The sequence below is a fragment of the Oryctolagus cuniculus genome, chromosome 3, assembly GCF_964237555.1.
Source record: "Oryctolagus cuniculus chromosome 3, mOryCun1.1, whole genome shotgun sequence".
Lineage (NCBI taxonomy): Eukaryota > Metazoa > Chordata > Mammalia > Lagomorpha > Leporidae > Oryctolagus > Oryctolagus cuniculus.
Window position 1 is genome coordinate 145,184,042 of NC_091434.1, and position 17,869 is coordinate 145,201,910.

At 37.1% G+C, this 17,869-nt stretch overlaps 1 protein-coding gene across 5 annotated transcripts in view; it reads right to left on the minus strand.

Annotated features, from left to right (window-relative positions):
- Positions 1-7,315: 7,315 nt before the first annotated feature.
- The window catches only part of GNAT3 (G protein subunit alpha transducin 3), a 75,566-nt gene continuing 65,012 nt past the window's right edge, over positions 7,316-17,869 (minus strand). For all 5 annotated transcript variants that reach the window (XM_051848882.2, XM_070071244.1, XM_070071242.1 and 2 more), the window contains 3 exons: positions 8,651-8,780; positions 8,316-8,469; positions 7,316-7,940 (listed from right to left, as the gene is read on the minus strand). In XM_051848882.2, the coding sequence (XP_051704842.1) occupies positions 7,750-7,940; positions 8,316-8,469; positions 8,651-8,780 (475 nt within the window). In that variant the 3' untranslated portion in view covers positions 7,316-7,749. The remainder of the gene's footprint in view (positions 7,941-8,315; positions 8,470-8,650; positions 8,781-17,869) is intronic.

Genomic DNA, 17,869 nt, shown 5'->3' on the forward strand with positions numbered 1-17,869 from the left:
GCATGTCCAGAACCCCTTCCCAGGACTCTTTTTTAAAATTTACAAAATAATAGAGTAATAATAAAAAGTATACACCTGTGTCTGTTTTCATGTAATAAAAATGATATAGAGATTTCCATGATCCATTTATTTGCCCTGTGTTACAAAGGATGGATCTCAGCATGCTGCCATGCTACAGCGGACACCCTCTACTCAGAGATGGATAGAAATGTTGAGTGATTGTTTCTTGAACTGAGTAGTGAGTAAACAGTGTGGACTCACAGGGGACTGACAGATTCACTAACTCTGGTTTTAAGAGAAAGAAAATTGTCTGCAAGGTAAATTATCTCAGACCTTATGCTTTATATGAATGTACTTCTACAGCTAATATTTTAAAGTGTAGTAAAATATTCAGGTTTCTTTTTTTTGGTAAGATTTATTTATTTGAAAAGACAGAGTTACAGCGAGGCAGAAGCAGAGAGAGAGAGGTCTTCCATCCACTGGTTCAATCCCCAAATGACCACAATGGCCAGGGCTTGGCCAATCCAAAGCCAGGAGCCAGGAACTTCCTCTGAGTTTCCCACATGTGTGCAGTGGCCCAAGGACTCAGGCCATCCTCCACTGCTTTCTCAGGCCACAGCAGGGAGCTGGATTTGAAGCGGAATAGCTGGGATTTGAACTGGCTCCCATATGGATGCTGGCACTGCAGGTGTTACTTTACTTGCTAGGCCACAGTGCCGGCTTCTCAGGTGTTTAATTGAGAAGATAATTGTAGCATAGATCATCTTTTTCTTCAGCATTCTGGATGGAGTGCTTTTGATGGGAAACCTTCTTATGCTAAGTTGAACACTAATCATCTAGTGCTTTTCTTTTTAAATGAGTTAAAATATGAATATTCATTCATTTTGATATTCCAAATTCATTTAATCTTTGACCATTTTTCTTTTCAGAAGAGAAAACAGAAATACATTGAGTGAAGATTTTCTTTTCTTTTTTTTTTAACTTTTATTTAATGAATATAAATTTCCAAAGTACAGCATATGGAGTACAATGGCTTCCCCCCAATAACGTCCCTCCCACCCGCAACCCTCCCCTTTCCCGCTCCCTCTCCCCTTCCATTGACATCAAGATTCATTTTCAATTCTCTTTATATATAGAAGATCAGTTTAGCATATATTAAGTAAAGATTTCAACAGTTTGCACCCACATAGAAACACAAAGTGAAAAATACTGTTTGAGTACTAGTTATAGCATTAAATCTCAATGTACAGCACATTAAGGACAGAGATCCTACATGAGGAGTAAGGGCACAGTGACTCCTGTTGTTGACTTAACAAATTGACACTCTTGTTTATGGCATCAGTAATCACCCTAGGCTCTTGCCATGAGTTTCCAAGGCTCTGGAAGCCTTTTGAATTCACCGACTCTGATCATATTTAGACAAGGTCGTAGTCAGAATGGAAGTTCTCTCCTCCCTTCAGAGAAAGGTATCTTCTTCTTTGATGACCTGTTCTTTCCACTGGGATCTCACTCGCGGAGATCTTTCATTTAGGTTTTTTTTTTTTTTTTTTTTTTTTTGCCAGAGTGTCTTGGCTTTCCATGCCTGAAATACTCTCATGGGCTTTTCAGCCAGATCCACATGCCTTAAGGGCTGATTCTGAGGCCAGAGTGCTGTTTAGGACATCTGCCATTGTATGAGTCTGCTGTGTATCTCGCTTCCCATGTTGGATCGTTCTCTCCCTTTTTTTTTTATTCTATCAGTTAATATTTGTAGACACTAGTCTTGTTTATGTGCTCCCTTTGGCTCTTAGTCCTATCATTATGATCAATTGTGAACTGAAATTGATCACTTGGACTGGTGAGATGGCATTGGTACATGCCACCTTGATGGGATTGAATTGGAATCCCCTGGTATGTTTCTAACGCTACCGTTTAGGGCAAGTCAGCTTGAGCATGTCCCAAATTGCACATCTCTTCCCTCTCTTATTCCCACTCTTATATTTAACAGCAATCACTTTTCAGTTAAGTTTCAACATTTAAGAATAACTGTGTATTGATTACAGTATTCAACCTAAAGTATTAAGTAGAACATAAAAAATACTAAGAGGGGGCCGGCACCACAGCTCACTAGGCTAATCCTCCACCTTGTGGCGCCAGCACACCGGGTTCTAGTCCTGGTCGGGGCGCTGGATTCTGTCCCGGTTGCCCCTCTTCCAGGCCAGCTCTCTGCTGTGGCCAGGGAGTGCAGTGGAGGATGGCCCAAGTAATTGGGCCCTGCACCCCATGGGAGACCAGAAGTACCTGGCTCCTGCCATCGGATCAGTGTGGTGCGCCAGCTGCAGTGCGCTGGCCACGGCGGCCATTGGAGGGTGAACCAGTGGCAAAGGAAGACCTTTCTCTCTGTCTCTCTCTCTCACTGTCCACTCTGCCTGTCAAAAAATAAAAATAAAAAAATAAAAAATAAAAAAATACTAAGAGGGATAACGTATTAAGTTGTTCATCAACAGTCAGGGCAAGGGCTGATCAAGTTACCGTTTCTCATAGTGAAGATTTTCAATCATGTGAGCTTCGTTTTGTTTCAGTATGACAACTTTAGAAAATATGAATGTCTTTCCTATAAAATAATGATTTTGCCTGTGTGTGTCATATATTATTCCTTATCTGAAAAGTGTAATAATTACAGGAACATTACTGTCCCTAAGAAGTAAATTAGGTTCTTTTTATTTCCTTTCTCTTTCATGTGACTCTTTTTATTACTTAAGTAGTGTGACAAATGGGACTTAAAATTAACAATGTGCTATTGCTAAAGAAAAATGTCTGGCAGCAGCAGGGCTAGTTAAAAAACAATGTCACAGAGCACTCACTTTCCTTGGATTTGGTGGAGTTGTCTGGAGGAAGGTTGTAATAAACAGAGCAATGGGACGGTTTGTGGTGTAGCAGAATGGAATTGTCCTTCCATTTACTCAAAGGACACACATTAACAAGCAGCCAATTGGGTACAACTCACAAAACATAGTAGTTGTCAGCCAGCAAATTATTGTGAGCTAAAGAGGATTTAAAACACCATACAGACTGAATGGGAAGACAGACTTTACAAAATGAATGGTTACTTAGATTTAAACAACAATTTGAAAGTGACCCCAAAAGCCCACCAGAGTATGAAGCCCCTGTAACTGTGATTACACATTTAAATCTGTTTCAATGGCTTTGCTATTTTTGAGTTTGATTAAATTATTCTGTCTTCTGATTCTCTGACTATCCTATACTACTGAGCTAGAAGCAAAAACTGAACTATGATTCTGAATACAATTTTATTATCTGTTTCATTAAGGTTATTGTGATCCAAATTTATTATGGTTGCAGCGTTTGTGTAGAAAAACATACGATGTAAGTGTGCCCCCATGTGGTCTGGATTAGGCTATAAGAATGTCAGAAAAGGGATTATTGATGAGAAGTGTGCTCTAGTTGGTTACGACATCTAATGAATACTTATTCCACTCCAGGCAGAACATCATGGCTTTCATTTTTAAAGTTATTGTAAATTTGAGAATTCACACTATCTCCCATAATTCTTAATGATGTTTTATTTCGAGCAGTCATACATTTTAACAAATATGTCCACACTTGCTTCAGAAATAATACAGCATAGTAAAGATATACCAGTCAATACAAGATGTATATTTCTCTCATGTCCGTAATGTTCTGATGAAGCTTGAGTAATTTTCTGCAAATGTTTTAGAACATTTCATTATTTGAAAAGATGAGGGATAAGTAAATTTGTACTGGGACAGGTTCATAAACTGAGAACATATTTTTCACAATTACATGATGTAAGTGATGTTTGTTTATAAATTTTGCTAATTAATGGGATATTCAATATTTATAGTAAATGCTGGCAACCATACAAATTTTGAAATTGCTTTTTTATAAAGCTTATTTTTGGAGTTGACAGCTTTCACAATGTTTCAACACAAAGGAATTGCTCAGTTCATACCTTTTTTTAAAAAAAAGATATATCTTTTATTTATTTGAAGGAGCAACAGAGAGGGAGAGAGAGGGAGAGAAAGAGATCTTCCACTGTTGTTTTACTTTCCAAATGACAACAATAGCAGGGGTTGGACCAGGCTAAAGCCAGGAGTCTGGAACTCCCGTAGGGTCTCCCACAGAGGGGAAGGGGTCCAAGTACCTGGGCCATCTTCTTCTGCTTTTCCAGGTGCATTAGCAGGGAGCTCAATGAGAAGTGGAGCAGCTGGGACTGAATCAGGCACTCTCCTTTGAGATGCTCGTGTTGCAGGTTAACGGCTTCACCACAAGGCACAGGCCCCCGGCTCACACATGTCTTCATTTACCCCTCTAATTACTAGTCCCAGAATACCAAGTCTTGTCTTTGACCAGCTCATGCGCCTGGAAAACCTCAGAGGATCGGTCCTAAAGTCCCTGCTGGATATACATCTACATCAAGTCTCTGAGGTAAATGCAGTCTCTCTGTGTTGGGAAAACTTAGAAATGAATGGACTGGGCATGTGTGGTAAAAATCCAAGGTAAGCAGGTCTGGAGAGTGGTATGAGTTCAGGAAGAGAAACCTCCCATAACGGAGGAAGAAAACATCTGCTGGGTCATACTTGAGTACACTTGAGCTGGGTACATTTTTGTTTGTTTGAACACACACTGGGGTGGCAGAGACCTGGCCTGCCTCTTTGGAATGCTGTAAAAGCTGGAGTGCTGACTGCCCAATACAAGGCTGAACTTCCAGCTGAAGCAGGTGTCGCAATTTTAACCAACTCCATTTCTTGACTCTTTGGGAGTTTCTTAAAAGCAAATCTTCCCCTATTTTCATGTTGTTTTTGTCTTAAATTAGCACCAACTGTCATGAATCTACTTCTAACGTCTTACGTTGAAAATTAGAAAATAAAATCCAAAATACTTTCAATTTTAAAGATTGTAACTTAAAAAATAAAATGCGTTTATTTTGTCTCTTAAAAATTCTTTCCTAACTTTATCAAAATTCATTGTCTAGCATGGCAGTGTTTTTGATAATGAAGTAAAACTTGTAAGTTCCTTTATAGAATTAGAATTTAACAGTTGTTATTTTTTAATGATCCCGATTGACTTCTACTTTTAGTTTTCTTATTTAACATAGTATTTAAAGCTTTCAAAGAAAAAAATAAAGATTCATTTATTTGAAAGGCAGAATTATAGAGAGGGGAGATACTGAATGAGAGAGATAGACAGAGATAGAGACAGATCTTCTAGCTGCTGGTTCACTCCCTAGATGGCAGCAACAGCAGGGGCTGGGCCAGACAAAAGCCCAGAGCCTGGAACTCCATCATCTCCCACATGGATGCAAGAGCCCAGACACTTGGGCCATTTTCTGCTGCTTTCCCAAGCATGTTAGCTGGGAGCTGGATCAGAAGTAGAGCAGCCAGGACTTGAACCTACACTTATATGGGATGCAGGCTTCTCAGGCAGCAGCTTAGTTCTCTACTCCACAATGCTGACCCTGAGAAAAAATGTTTTATAAACAAATATTTATGCCTATTGTTTTTTTGCACAAGTCAAAATGAGATATATATGTATATATAATATATATAAATACATTTGGAAAGCAGAGAAGCACACAAACAGAGAGAGAGAGAGAGAGAGAGAGAGAGAGATTGATTGATTGATTCCATCCACGGGTTTGCTCCAAGTCTGTGGCAGACCAAAGCTTGGAGTCAAAACTCAGTCCAGGTCATCCATGTATGTGAATTTCAGGGACCCAGTACTTGTGCCATCAGCTGCTGCTTCCTAGGTGTGCACTGGCAGGAAGCTGGAATTGGGAGCAGAGCAAGAGCTTGACCCAGGTACTCCAATATAGAACAAAAACATCCCAGCTGCTACACCAAAGGCCCATCCTGAGTCTATGGAAAGTCTATGGAAAATTGAATCATTTCTGGGCCCAACCTTTCCACTGGTGTCATCTAAAAGAGGAACCCTAAATCAGAAAAATGACTAATTTAGCAATTGTTAATAATATTAATATCTCAAGTAATATTTCTACTTTCTGTAAATTCCTCACATTGACATGGATAACAGTTTAAAGTAGGGTAAAAGAATAAAAATACAAAGAAATGTGTGAAATTATAGTATCTGTATTCTTAATTTAAAATCTCATAACATTGAATATCTCCTAGCAAAATGCTGTATCAATATCATTGTCATATTTATTGGGTCTTTGCCAACAATTTCACTAGATGGCTGGACTAAATGATTGCTCATGCTACTTGTACTTAATCTCTTGGACTCCTTAATAATTTACATTCTGCAAAGGGATCTCAAATTTTTAAGTGTAATTTATTTTTTACTTGATTGCATTTATTGAAAACTTCCTTGTGGTGTGTGTGTGTGTGTGTGTGTGTGTGTGTGGTGTGCACGTGCACACATGTGCAAAGCCTGGCACTCTATTCATGATGACTTCTTGAGTTACCATCATGCTTAGGTACTGAGAATGGAAACACATCCGAGAACAAAGCAGCAGCAACACTTGGAGAGACAGAGTTACCTAAATTGAATTGAAGACTGGTGAACTGCCTAATTTATGCTCCTTGCATCTCACCTGGCTTGTAAAAGCCCAGCTAAATCCCTTTTGAGAGTCTGTAAATTTTTTGCACTGAACTAATATTCTAACTGATAAAGAAAGATAAAAATTTTTTGAGATACACTCTAGGAGTGTAGTGAGTGTGTGTCTCTGTGTGTATTACATTTTTCTAAAAAAAGAAAAAAAAAGCCATCTTTGGTTTGTAAAGCATCAGTTGAGCTTTTTACAAGCAGGCTTTGACCACTAGAACACGAAATGCTATTTAGAGTGATTAGATCATACAGTATGAGTGGAGAAGCTCAGTCTTTCTCTTCTGAAGTCCCCCTACCTGCTTGTCCCTAATTTCTCCTTAATTACAAAGCATAAAAGCCTATTAGCACTGAGACATAATTTTTCCCTCTTGCTGTCTAGAATTGTCCTAAAGCCCATGTGACCACCACCGTAACAGTGTTCTGTGCCACCCTGAAATAGAACATGGGAAATGTATACTCCTCTGAGGACAATCATGGAGCTTACAGAGCTTTACCGCGTGTACTTGACCATCTACTTTCTCTCCTCTTCCACAAGGATGGTGCAAAGAGGTGCATTAATAAAATTTTCAACTCTGAAAATAAATTCAGCATTACTGATTGTTAAGCAAAAATGGTAATGGATAGAAGTGTGTGTATTCATTTGCATATATAATTTCCCAATTTCGCCTATATGTGTAATGAGCACTTCATTTGGATGGCTTAAAACAGAGCCAATGGACCAGTAAAATGACTCAAACCATTTTTAATAGTCCCTGCATACAAACATGATTACATTTGTCAGCAAAAGTGAAAGTCTTTCAAAATATGGCTAGTAGAAATAATACAGAGTACTCTGAATTTTCATTATTTTATGATTAAAATTAGGCCACATGAAGGAGTTTATTTCCAAGAAAATTCCCTGATACTAATGTATACTATTTCAGTTACCAAAATATATCAGTTTTAAGCCATAAGAACATAAAAAAACCCCATTGTCCATAACCCAGAGAAATTAAAACTTATTCAGATACAGATGACAACACATGGAAATTTTTTGTGTGAAAACATCTTGATTTATAATGCTAGTTATATTTCTAGGTAAGCTACCAGCTATTCAAACTAATAACACAGCCCTTTTTATATCCTGAAGTACTCCAGCAAGAGTAGAAGGCAGAGGGTTGATTAGAAGAGGCCACAGTCTTTCAGATTCTCTTTGATTATTATATCTGTCACTGCATCAAACACGAACTTGACATTTTGTGTATCAGTAGCACAGGTCATGTGGGAATAAATTTCCTTGTCTTCTTTTTTTAAATTCAAGTCCAGAAACTGATTCTTGATGTAGTTTCCAGCATCTTCAAATGTATTTGGCCCTTGTCAATTAAAAAAATAAAGAAATAAATAATAATTACAGATTTTAAAGAATAAATAGTATCAATATGTCTTAGGATTTTCCTTTGTGTGCTACTATTTGAGGTTCTAAGGGCTCTGTTTCAAAATCACAATGTCAAGGGTCATTTATCAGCATTTATGTAGCATCTACTTGGTGCTGGGAATTATGCTTAACCCACTGAGGACTTCTGGTGGCTAAAGTGTAAACTCTGCATCAAAAACTCATAATGCCATAGAAATAGCAACAAACTGAGTATATTATTCACCCAACAAACTGAGTATATATAAATATTATCTATCCACCTACCTACCTGTTCAAGAATTAATTGCTACAAGCTAATGGGAAAGAATCTCACCAGTATATTCTGGGAAGCAGATGCTGAGATGCACCTTGGTGACTTTTTCTTGAAAGAGATCTTTTTTATTGAGAAACAAGACAATGGAGGTGGTGGCAAAATACTTATGGTTGCAGATGCTGTTGAACAGGTGGAGGCTTTCATGCATTCTGTTCTGTAGGTATGAAAGATGAGCACAGGTAGGGTTATTATTTGCAAAATATGAACGTTGGGCCCCCTAAACAAGGAGCTGGAACAACTATCAGGTTACCTTCACTGGGCTGAGAAATGTGGTAATACTAAGGGACAGCACGAGTGTTGGTTTTTCACCTGGGCCTCGCTCTCCATTCACTTACCACTTCTTCGTCCTCCACCAGGACCATGTCATAGGCACTGAGTGCAGCACAAAATATGATGCACGTAACTCCTTCAAAGCAGTGAATCCATTTCTTCCTCTCTGATCTCTGTCCACCTACATCAAACATTCTTTAAAAAAATTCAAGTGAGTAATAATCTTACAAAATTCCTCCAAAATTTCTGTTAACATTTTGAGTAGTAAATGGATGCTCCCATATTTTTAAAAGGCATATTCTTTTTTTAATTTTTGATTGATTATAAATCTACTTTGGTCACCACACAAAAAGAGAAATTTCATCTTTTTATGTTGTCTTCATGCAGTCTAGAGTAAAATAAGTCACACACAGATGTTGAGCAGTTGGAAGATTTAAATGTTTAGATCTGTAGTAAAACGTGTTATCTTTAAAAGCTTTCAATCTAAGTATATATCTGTTCTTTTAGAGGAACAGAAATGCAAGAATACAGGAAGCTACAGTAATTCTGATACCCTGATCTTGCCAGATCTCTTAGCTCTTTCTACATTCATTTGTTCACTCAAATAATTGTTTACATTTTATGTACTAGATGCTATCTATAAAAAAAAGATAAAAAGATGTGTTCACTATCTCCAAAGAGCTTGCTGTCTGATAGAAAAGCAAGTCATTATGCGACAGATATTCTGCTATACAAGATAACATATGAGCACACAGGAATATTTATTAGCCTGCAGGATCATGAGACAAACTCACAGAGCATGATTGAAAACAGGACATTCCCCTAATTTTGTGTTCTGGTAAAAGGCATCACTGGGGACAATAGCTCAATAAGGAAACTAGGAGTTATTGCTAAGACCTCAACTTCTAATTCATCCGTTCTTCCCAGCCCCTCACCTCTTGTCTAGGCCACCAACATTTCTCTCCACTCTTAGAGACTCAAACTTGATTCTGACGGCACTCAGAATTTTGTTTCATTGTATTGCATTTAATGTTTTAATGAAATTAGGTAAATTCCATGTTATGCTGCTTTCTTGTTTACAACCTTTTAATATGTCCTCTTTCCAAACTTAGAATAAAATACGAACTGTGCTTGATGAGTTACGAGGTTGTAGCTGTCCTGGTTCCTGCTTGGGTTTCCAAGTTTATTTCATACCACTTACCTCCCTTCCATACAGTCTTATCTCAATGATATTTCAGTTTCTTTAATATAAACTGAATGTTTTGCTGCCTCAGCACTTTTGCCCAGGTTGTCTCTTCTTCCTGTGACACAGATTTCTTTTTTAATCTGCTTCTTTTCTCAACTTTCTGATGTTAGCACCAGTAGCTCCTCCATGAAGAAGCCTCGTGGGGTATCCATGTAAATTCTCTCTCTCTCTCTCTGTCCTCCATTTATGTCCTATAGCATCATTCTCTTTACTTAGTAAAGGTCACAATTGATAATTAACTTTTTTTAACATTTAATTTCCACCATTGCTCTCATAGAGTAGCATCTTCATTAGGGTAAGAACTTGATATGTTAGTAACTCCTGTATTCCCAGGTTTTGGCCCCATGCCACATACATAAAAGATATGTGATAAAAACTTGCTAAATACAAGGGTTGTGCATTAATTCAGCTGGGGAGTAGGCTACACAATGTGCATCTGAAAAACACCAAGGCATATGAGAACACGGCATGTTTGGAAAACTAAATAATTAATATTTTTGGAAATTTGAATAATAGGGTAAAAACATTGAGATGTGTGGTCTAACAATTATCCATTTATTCACCCATTCATCATTCATTTCATATATAGAGTTGTCTCTCAGTGTTTACAGAGGATTGGCTTCAGGACTCTCTCAAGTTAGAAAATCTGCAGATTCTCAAGTCCCTTATGTAAGATGAAGATGGCAGAGTATTTGCAAGAAACCTACCATGTTCTCTGTTCTACTTTCTTTTTTAAAAAATTAGCTAATTAATTAAATGTATTTGAATGGCAGAAAGAGAGAGGTGGGGGGAAGATGAGGGAAGAGAGAGAGAGAGAGACAGAGAGAGAGAGAGTGGGTGGGTGTGTTCACTCCCCAAATCCCTCATCAGAGACTAAGCCACGCTAAAATCAGAAGGCTGAAATTCATTCCAGGTCTCTCTCCCACATGGGTGACAGGGATTCAAGTACTTGATTCAGTACCTGCAGGAAGCTGGAATCAGGAGCCAAGCCAGGACTTGAACGCAAGCTCCCTGATGTGGGTTGCAGGTGTCTCAACTGATGTCTTAACTGCTGTACCAAACATCTGTGCCATATTCTTTAAATAACCTCTAGATTGTATGTAACACCTAGTGCAATGTAATTGTAAGTAGTCATTACAGTGTACTGTGTAGGGAACAATGATAAGAAAGAACGTCTACATATTTAGTGGAGAAGCAATTGTTTTCCTCTCAATATTTTCTGATAATGCTTGGTTGAGTTACGGATGTGGATACAGAGGGTTGATTATATTTACTGAGCACTTATCATATATGTGTCCCCAAGAAGTTTGTAATTTAGTGGTTGTAGTGTTGATGATGAGGAGGATGGTGACGGTCATGATGCGGTGTGTGATGGACACAGTATAGACTCAAGATACCCATATAGAATAGGGAGGGCAGGGGGCAGCAAGTAATCTGAAACAGCAGGACTCAGGAGTAAGCCCGGGGTGACTGATCAGAAATAGATAGAGTCTTTCATGTTCCATGAGACATGTACATTTCATATTGCAGTCCATGGAGGACTGTGGGAGAATTTCAGTAGGTATTTACTTTTTTTTTTTTTTCCTGCCTTTTTGTTGTTGCGTTAGGTAACTTTAAATACAGTGCAGAAGATAGATTTGATGAGGAAAAGACTAACAAAGAAATAAATTATGGGGCTACCATAACAGTCTAAGACCAAGATATTAAGTATCAAAAAGCACCCAAGTGGTCTAGACTTCAAGAGTAATGGTTTGGGATCATAAATGTCAACCAGCTGATTTGTGGAAGATAATCAAGCACCATGAAAAACGTTCATTATGAAAAAACCATGTTTTCAAGATTATTTTTGCACCAAAATAAACTTATCTTTAAGTGCATTTTCTGTGAACATTTTGAAGTATCTTCGAATGTGCACCAACGCAAAACCAGCCCATGCAGTAGTAAATTGAAAGAAGAGATGCTCACACTTTTGAAGACAATGGGTAAGAGTTCAATAGTTTGCAAATTTAAATCTAACATTAACAATCAATATTATAAATGCTGCTAACTACCCAAGTTTCTGCAGTTTCAGACATGCAAAATAAAAGGAGGCAGAGGACAGAGTTTTGAGTTTAAGGTTATATTATGTGGAAATTAACCAAGAAATTTAATTTCAAAAATCAGTGAAATTCTTATGGAAACATTAAGTATTCAGGCACTTAAATTTTTAGTCAAATATATTTTGTCAATCAATGATGGCAGCCTTATTTTTTTCAGAGTTTGCAGAATAGAGTTTATTCATTTAATGAAATTACACAAAATAGAAAATGTTGCAGAAATGGACACATATCAGACCATAACTTTTATTTCCTCTTAATTTTCATATCAGCAACTGTAATGAACTGATCCTAATTTAACACTCTTTAGAATAATTTACTATTTTCTAGGTGTCTAAACATCTTAGAATGAATTCAATATACCTCATCATAGAATTCAATACACCTCACCATGAACTTAGAAGGGAGGTGTAACCATTGTTCTCACTTTTCAGATGAGCTGTTAAACACCTCACTCAAGGCATATTCATCTGTTACTATTTGTTGACGTTTCTTATGTGATAGGCACCATGACAAGTTCTGTGGATATGAGAGCTATGTTGTAAAAGTTGTTCATTCCTCAGGTAGAAATCTATTCACTTAGACCAAAAGTCCTCAACTACAACTAACGTCTACAGTTAGCTCTCAGACTTTGATTAGTGATTGGCACGGTCTTCACTCTGAATCTATCTTTCTTTCTCTAGGCAGACAATAGTGTGTGTTGCCATTCTGGATTCCGAGTGTTGAACATATTCTTAATTTGATTGTGTGAATATATTATGACCATATTATGAATCACTTGTTGGCACAGAACTGTGACACTGTGAATGAGAAAAGATGGACTAACTTGTGGATTTTGGTGAGATGATGGTGAAGTATACAACAGTAGGTTCAAATCCTTTGTAAGATTTTGAAACAAACCTTTTCCCAGATCTCCTCCTGTGGGATTTTAGCATGTAAGACCCTCCACAGTTCTAACTGCTTCTTTTTCACTAACTTACTGGATAACTAATCACGGAATCAGGACAAAGGTAACTGAATGAGTGCAAAGTTGTGTCTACACAGAGCCTAGTAATCAAATTCCATGATACCTTGGTTTTCTCCACTGAGGAGGACTTGAATCAGCACTTCTAACAATATTTTTGAGCTTCCTTTTCTCTGCTTTTATGCCCAACTACTCTATTTCCCTTCATTTTGATCAATTTTTTCCCTTTAGCCACATTGCATATGCAAATCTTAAAAGTGTGAGCAAATGTTTTTTTCTTTAAGGTATTGAATTAGCCAACTTTCCATTGCTACAATGAAACACCATTGACAACCAGCATTATCAAGGAGAAAAAAAAAAAACAGTTTACTGTAGCTCACAGCTCTGGAGGTTGAAGTTCATAATGGGATGGGCCCATTATTTGATCCCTGATGAGGGTCCTGGATGGTAGGGTTGGAGCGAGCATGGAGAATAAATCACATGGTGAATTAGAAGCAGAAAGGGACATTGGGTCTAGACTCTGGTTTTTATAAGAAACTTCTCACAAGAACTACCCTGTGATGGCACCACATCAGTGACGCTAATGACCTTTCACTGGGTCCCTCCTCTGAACACCATCATTGGATCAAATTTCTACATTTTTGGGGGTCATTAACTTGTGACTTTGGGGTTTAAAGTTCTATAAGAATTCAGCTATATCATAGTCAAAGCATAGCAAGTGACTTTGTATAACTATTTACCTTCTTGGCATGGTGACAAAATATTTTACCTTGGAGAAAATAAATATTTCTCTCATGTTAATTTCATATTGTTTTGTTTTTGGCAGTGGAGTCCCCAGTGAATAACAGTAATAATAAGAATGAACAAGACATTTGAATCATGTTATGGACTGTACAGCAAACATAAATTCCTTATATAGCCCATGAGGAAAAGACTAAACTCAAATAAATCTTAGTGCTATCATAATAGTTTAAGACAAAGATATTAGGTATCAAAAAGCACCTAAGTTGCACAGACTTCACGAGTAATAGATATGTTTAGGATAATAAATGCCAACCAGCTGATTTCATATGAACCCATGCATTTATTTGCTGCAAGTCGCGAATGGCTTCCCACCAAATAGAAAATCGGAAAATCAGAGCAAAGGCAAGCCCAGCAATCACCCTGGCTATGTCCTGATTTTGTCTGATGACGCAGCTTCTCTGCAGCCTGTAAATAATACATTGATTACTATTAATAAAGCAGCTAATCACCTCCTCAGATAAATACATACAACTGATAAATAATATAATGGGACTAATAGTTTACAGTTCAATACCCTAGGCTCTGGTATCTGATTCTTAGCTACCTACTGTCTAACTGCAGATAGTGTAAGGCAGCAGCGATGGCTCAAGTAATTGGGTTCCTGCCATCTGTATGGCAGACCTGGATTGAGGTCCTGGCCCTTGGCTCCTGCCTCAACTCAGTTGTGGGCATTCGAAGAGTGAGCCGGTGAATGGGAACTTTTCTCTATTTTTCTCTGTCTGTTTCTTCTGTCTCAAAGATTTGAAAGTTCATGGAAAATGACATTAAATGATATTTATCTTTGTGCAAAACATATTTGAGATTTATATACTTTTTTCATAATAAGCCTTTGTCATGAATTTTTTGGAAGACCTCTCATACCCATTTTGCAAGTGGAGAAACTGAGCCTTTGAGGATTAGGTGGTTTATTTCCAAATTCAAATTAGTACACAGTAGAAATGAGTCAACCTGACCTTTAGCCAGTGTTCTGTCAGCGTATCACACAGCTTCCAATAAACACACTTTAATAGGCCAAGTTTTCATTTAAGGAAGGGAGGACAAATATTACTCAGCCTTTATTCAAGTTGATAAAATGAATTCTCAAAGTCTATCTTAGGCTGAACATTTATAATCTTCTCATTTATGACCTACTTGATAAATAATGCTTTTTTTTTTTTCTGTGCAGATTGATGTAGGAGTCATAGGTCCAGGGAACACTGAACATTTCTCTAATGACATCTGCTGTTACTGAACTGAAGTGCTTCCCAGTAAGTCAGACCAAGGCCAGTGTTTCGCTTTTGTATTGATTTTCCTGGATATTATGTAAGCTCCAAGAAAAGTGACATTTGTTTTGCTATTATTGTCATAATTTATTTTTCATGCATCTCTTTAAACGTCATCTTTTCATTTCAATTTTAACTGAAATCTTCTTGTACAGCGATGTGAAGTGTCCCAACTTATTAAAACAATTGGTAGATACCCAAAGTAGAATATTTACTTGTCAATTTGACTGAAGTCTTTCCCTTGTTTATAAATACAAAAGCAAAGCCAAAACCTTCGTTGTGGCCATTCTGTGAAAAGCATGCATCCTTTCTGCCTGAATATTTGGATTGTTCAAATATAAGAGAAATCAATGGAATAGAAATATTTGAATGCCATAATTCTCTGAAAAGCTAAAATAACTGGAGACTTAATGATGTGAAATGGAATTTACATTTCTTGTTTTGGGAAAAGAGCTTTTATTTTATGAATTTATTAGTGGGGGCAATAACTATTCATTAAATCTGATGTTTAAGTTAGGATTCTTAAAGTTTAAAAAGCAAAGTTTTTAAATGATTGATATTTTTGTAGGTGAACATTGACAAACCAGGCTTTAAAGTGACAGCTAAGCATTTGGTCATTTGTGAAATTGCCGGTGGCATTAATATATTGCAAATCATCAGAGTATTTTGGTTTTATATTAAACAGTTTGCTAAACAGTTGAGTTCTATTTTAGGCAGTTGGCAAAGCTGTTGAGTTTTATGAGTTTATGTTAAATACTTGGCTAAATATTAGACCACACAAGATTATTCACACTTTGTTTCTGATTAAAGTATTATGAAATAATCTTCCTTTTACAATTCTTGAAAAAATTATCACAGAATCTAAGATAGGTTAAAATTCATAATGCTTCTGCAACTAGTTTACTTATTTTGCAAAATTAATTAGTCATTTATTTAGAAGGCACACACACATACACAGAAAGAGATCTCCCATCTGTTACTCCTCAAATGCCCACAACAGCCGTAGCTGGACAAGGTTGAAGGCAGGAACCAAGAACTCAATCTGAATCTCCCATATGGGTGTGAGGGACTCAACAACTTGATCCATCACTTGTTGCCTCCCAGGGTGTCATTCGCTGGAAGTTGGAACTGAGAGCAGGACTGAGATTCGAATCCAGGAACTTGAAGTTAGAGTGCAGGGGTCCCAAGCAGTGTGTTAACTGCTATGTCAAACACCCACCATTCTGTAGCTAGTTTGATACATGTCTTTGCTCATCCTATAAACATGTGACTATCTTTGAAATAAATTGCAGTTTTTGACATCTGCTACTATATATATGATCTCATAAAATAAGATTTAATCTGAGTAGAAATTTATTTAAGCTATTCTATTGAATAGGATTTTTCCAAGATGTTTGACAGATTTGATAGAACTTCTTAAAACTGCTGTTTTTGAGAGGGTCAACAGGTGCATCTGTGTCATCACTACACAGACACAGCAAAGTGGTATGACCTAATCATTCACTTGTGCCCAGTTCTGAGAACAGCAGGGTAAATGGTTGGAGACGCAAAGGCTCTGCATGGAGATCTTTCTAAATCCCTTAACTGCTCATAATTAAAATCAGAATCAAAAGTCCTTATAACCATAAAAGAGCCATGATTATACCATTATTTACTTTTTTGAATGTGTGTGTGTATGTGTGTGTATGCATTTGGAAGTTCAAATGCCCGCTAGATAATTCTGATTTTTGCACAATGTAATTAATAAAGGTATTAGATAAATTCCATTCCTAGAATAGACATATTATGTTGCTGATATTAATCATGATGTCACTTGAAATGAGTATATAGTATATGTGAGTTACTGCTCTATGATATCTCATAGAGAATAATAAAACTCACCTGAGATGAAAGTGCTGGATAGACAATGAGACTCATGCCTACGCTGGGGGATCCATACTCCATTAAAGAAATGCAGGGGACTCAATTCAACTTCATATTTCAGGAACACTAATTTATTTCATATCAATGGGCCACTTGAAGATTCTAGAAAATAGTTATGTTAACATTTACAAAATCTAAAGCTCTGTGTGGAACAGCTGCTGGCCTTGTTTCCTTGGTATCTATGTAGTTTTCAGTCCTTTCAATTTATTTTTTATCATGGAACACTTAAGGAGAAAGTTACTTCTCTATAATTGCTTGATACACTCTTGGACATCTCTTTCTAAATTACTTGTTCTGAGGAAGTATTCTGTAGCAATAGAAGGACTCACAGTTACATGGCACTTTTCAACTTACACGTTGGTTCAACATCTGTGAAAATATTTTATTTTATGAGCTTGACAGTTGGGGTTCTTGTTTGATAAGAACTCTAAGGCAATTTCCATTAAATTAGATGATACATGAAGATGATGCAGTACATTGGCAGAGAGAATTTTTCATTTTGATGTTCCTGCTTAAAATTCCAACGTTCTCTAATTTGATATGCAAATGAAATCCTTAGTTTTACATAGTCATAGGATGATTTATGCTATGTGAATACAAATTAATGCTAATGTAATATTATTAATACCTGAGCACTTACTGAGATAAAGTTGGAAGGTACATTATTTTTGTATTGAAACACTACAGAATTTTACCACATAAAAGGCTGTGCATTCTTGGACAATCCTATTCAGGACTTAAAAGTTATTAACTGTGAGAATTTATTAGATGCTTAATACTTCTCAAGTGCTGTGACTAACCTTAAAAGTGCACTGAAATGATTTCTGGTAGCTCCTTAAGAATAGCAATCATTAAAAAAACCTGTAGTTGGGCAGGTGTTTGATGTAGCAGTTAAGATACAAGGAGAGATACCCACATCCCAGATCAAAATGCCTGGGCTCAGGTCCTTGTTCTGCTCCTGGTCACAGCTTCCTGCTGATGCGCACCTG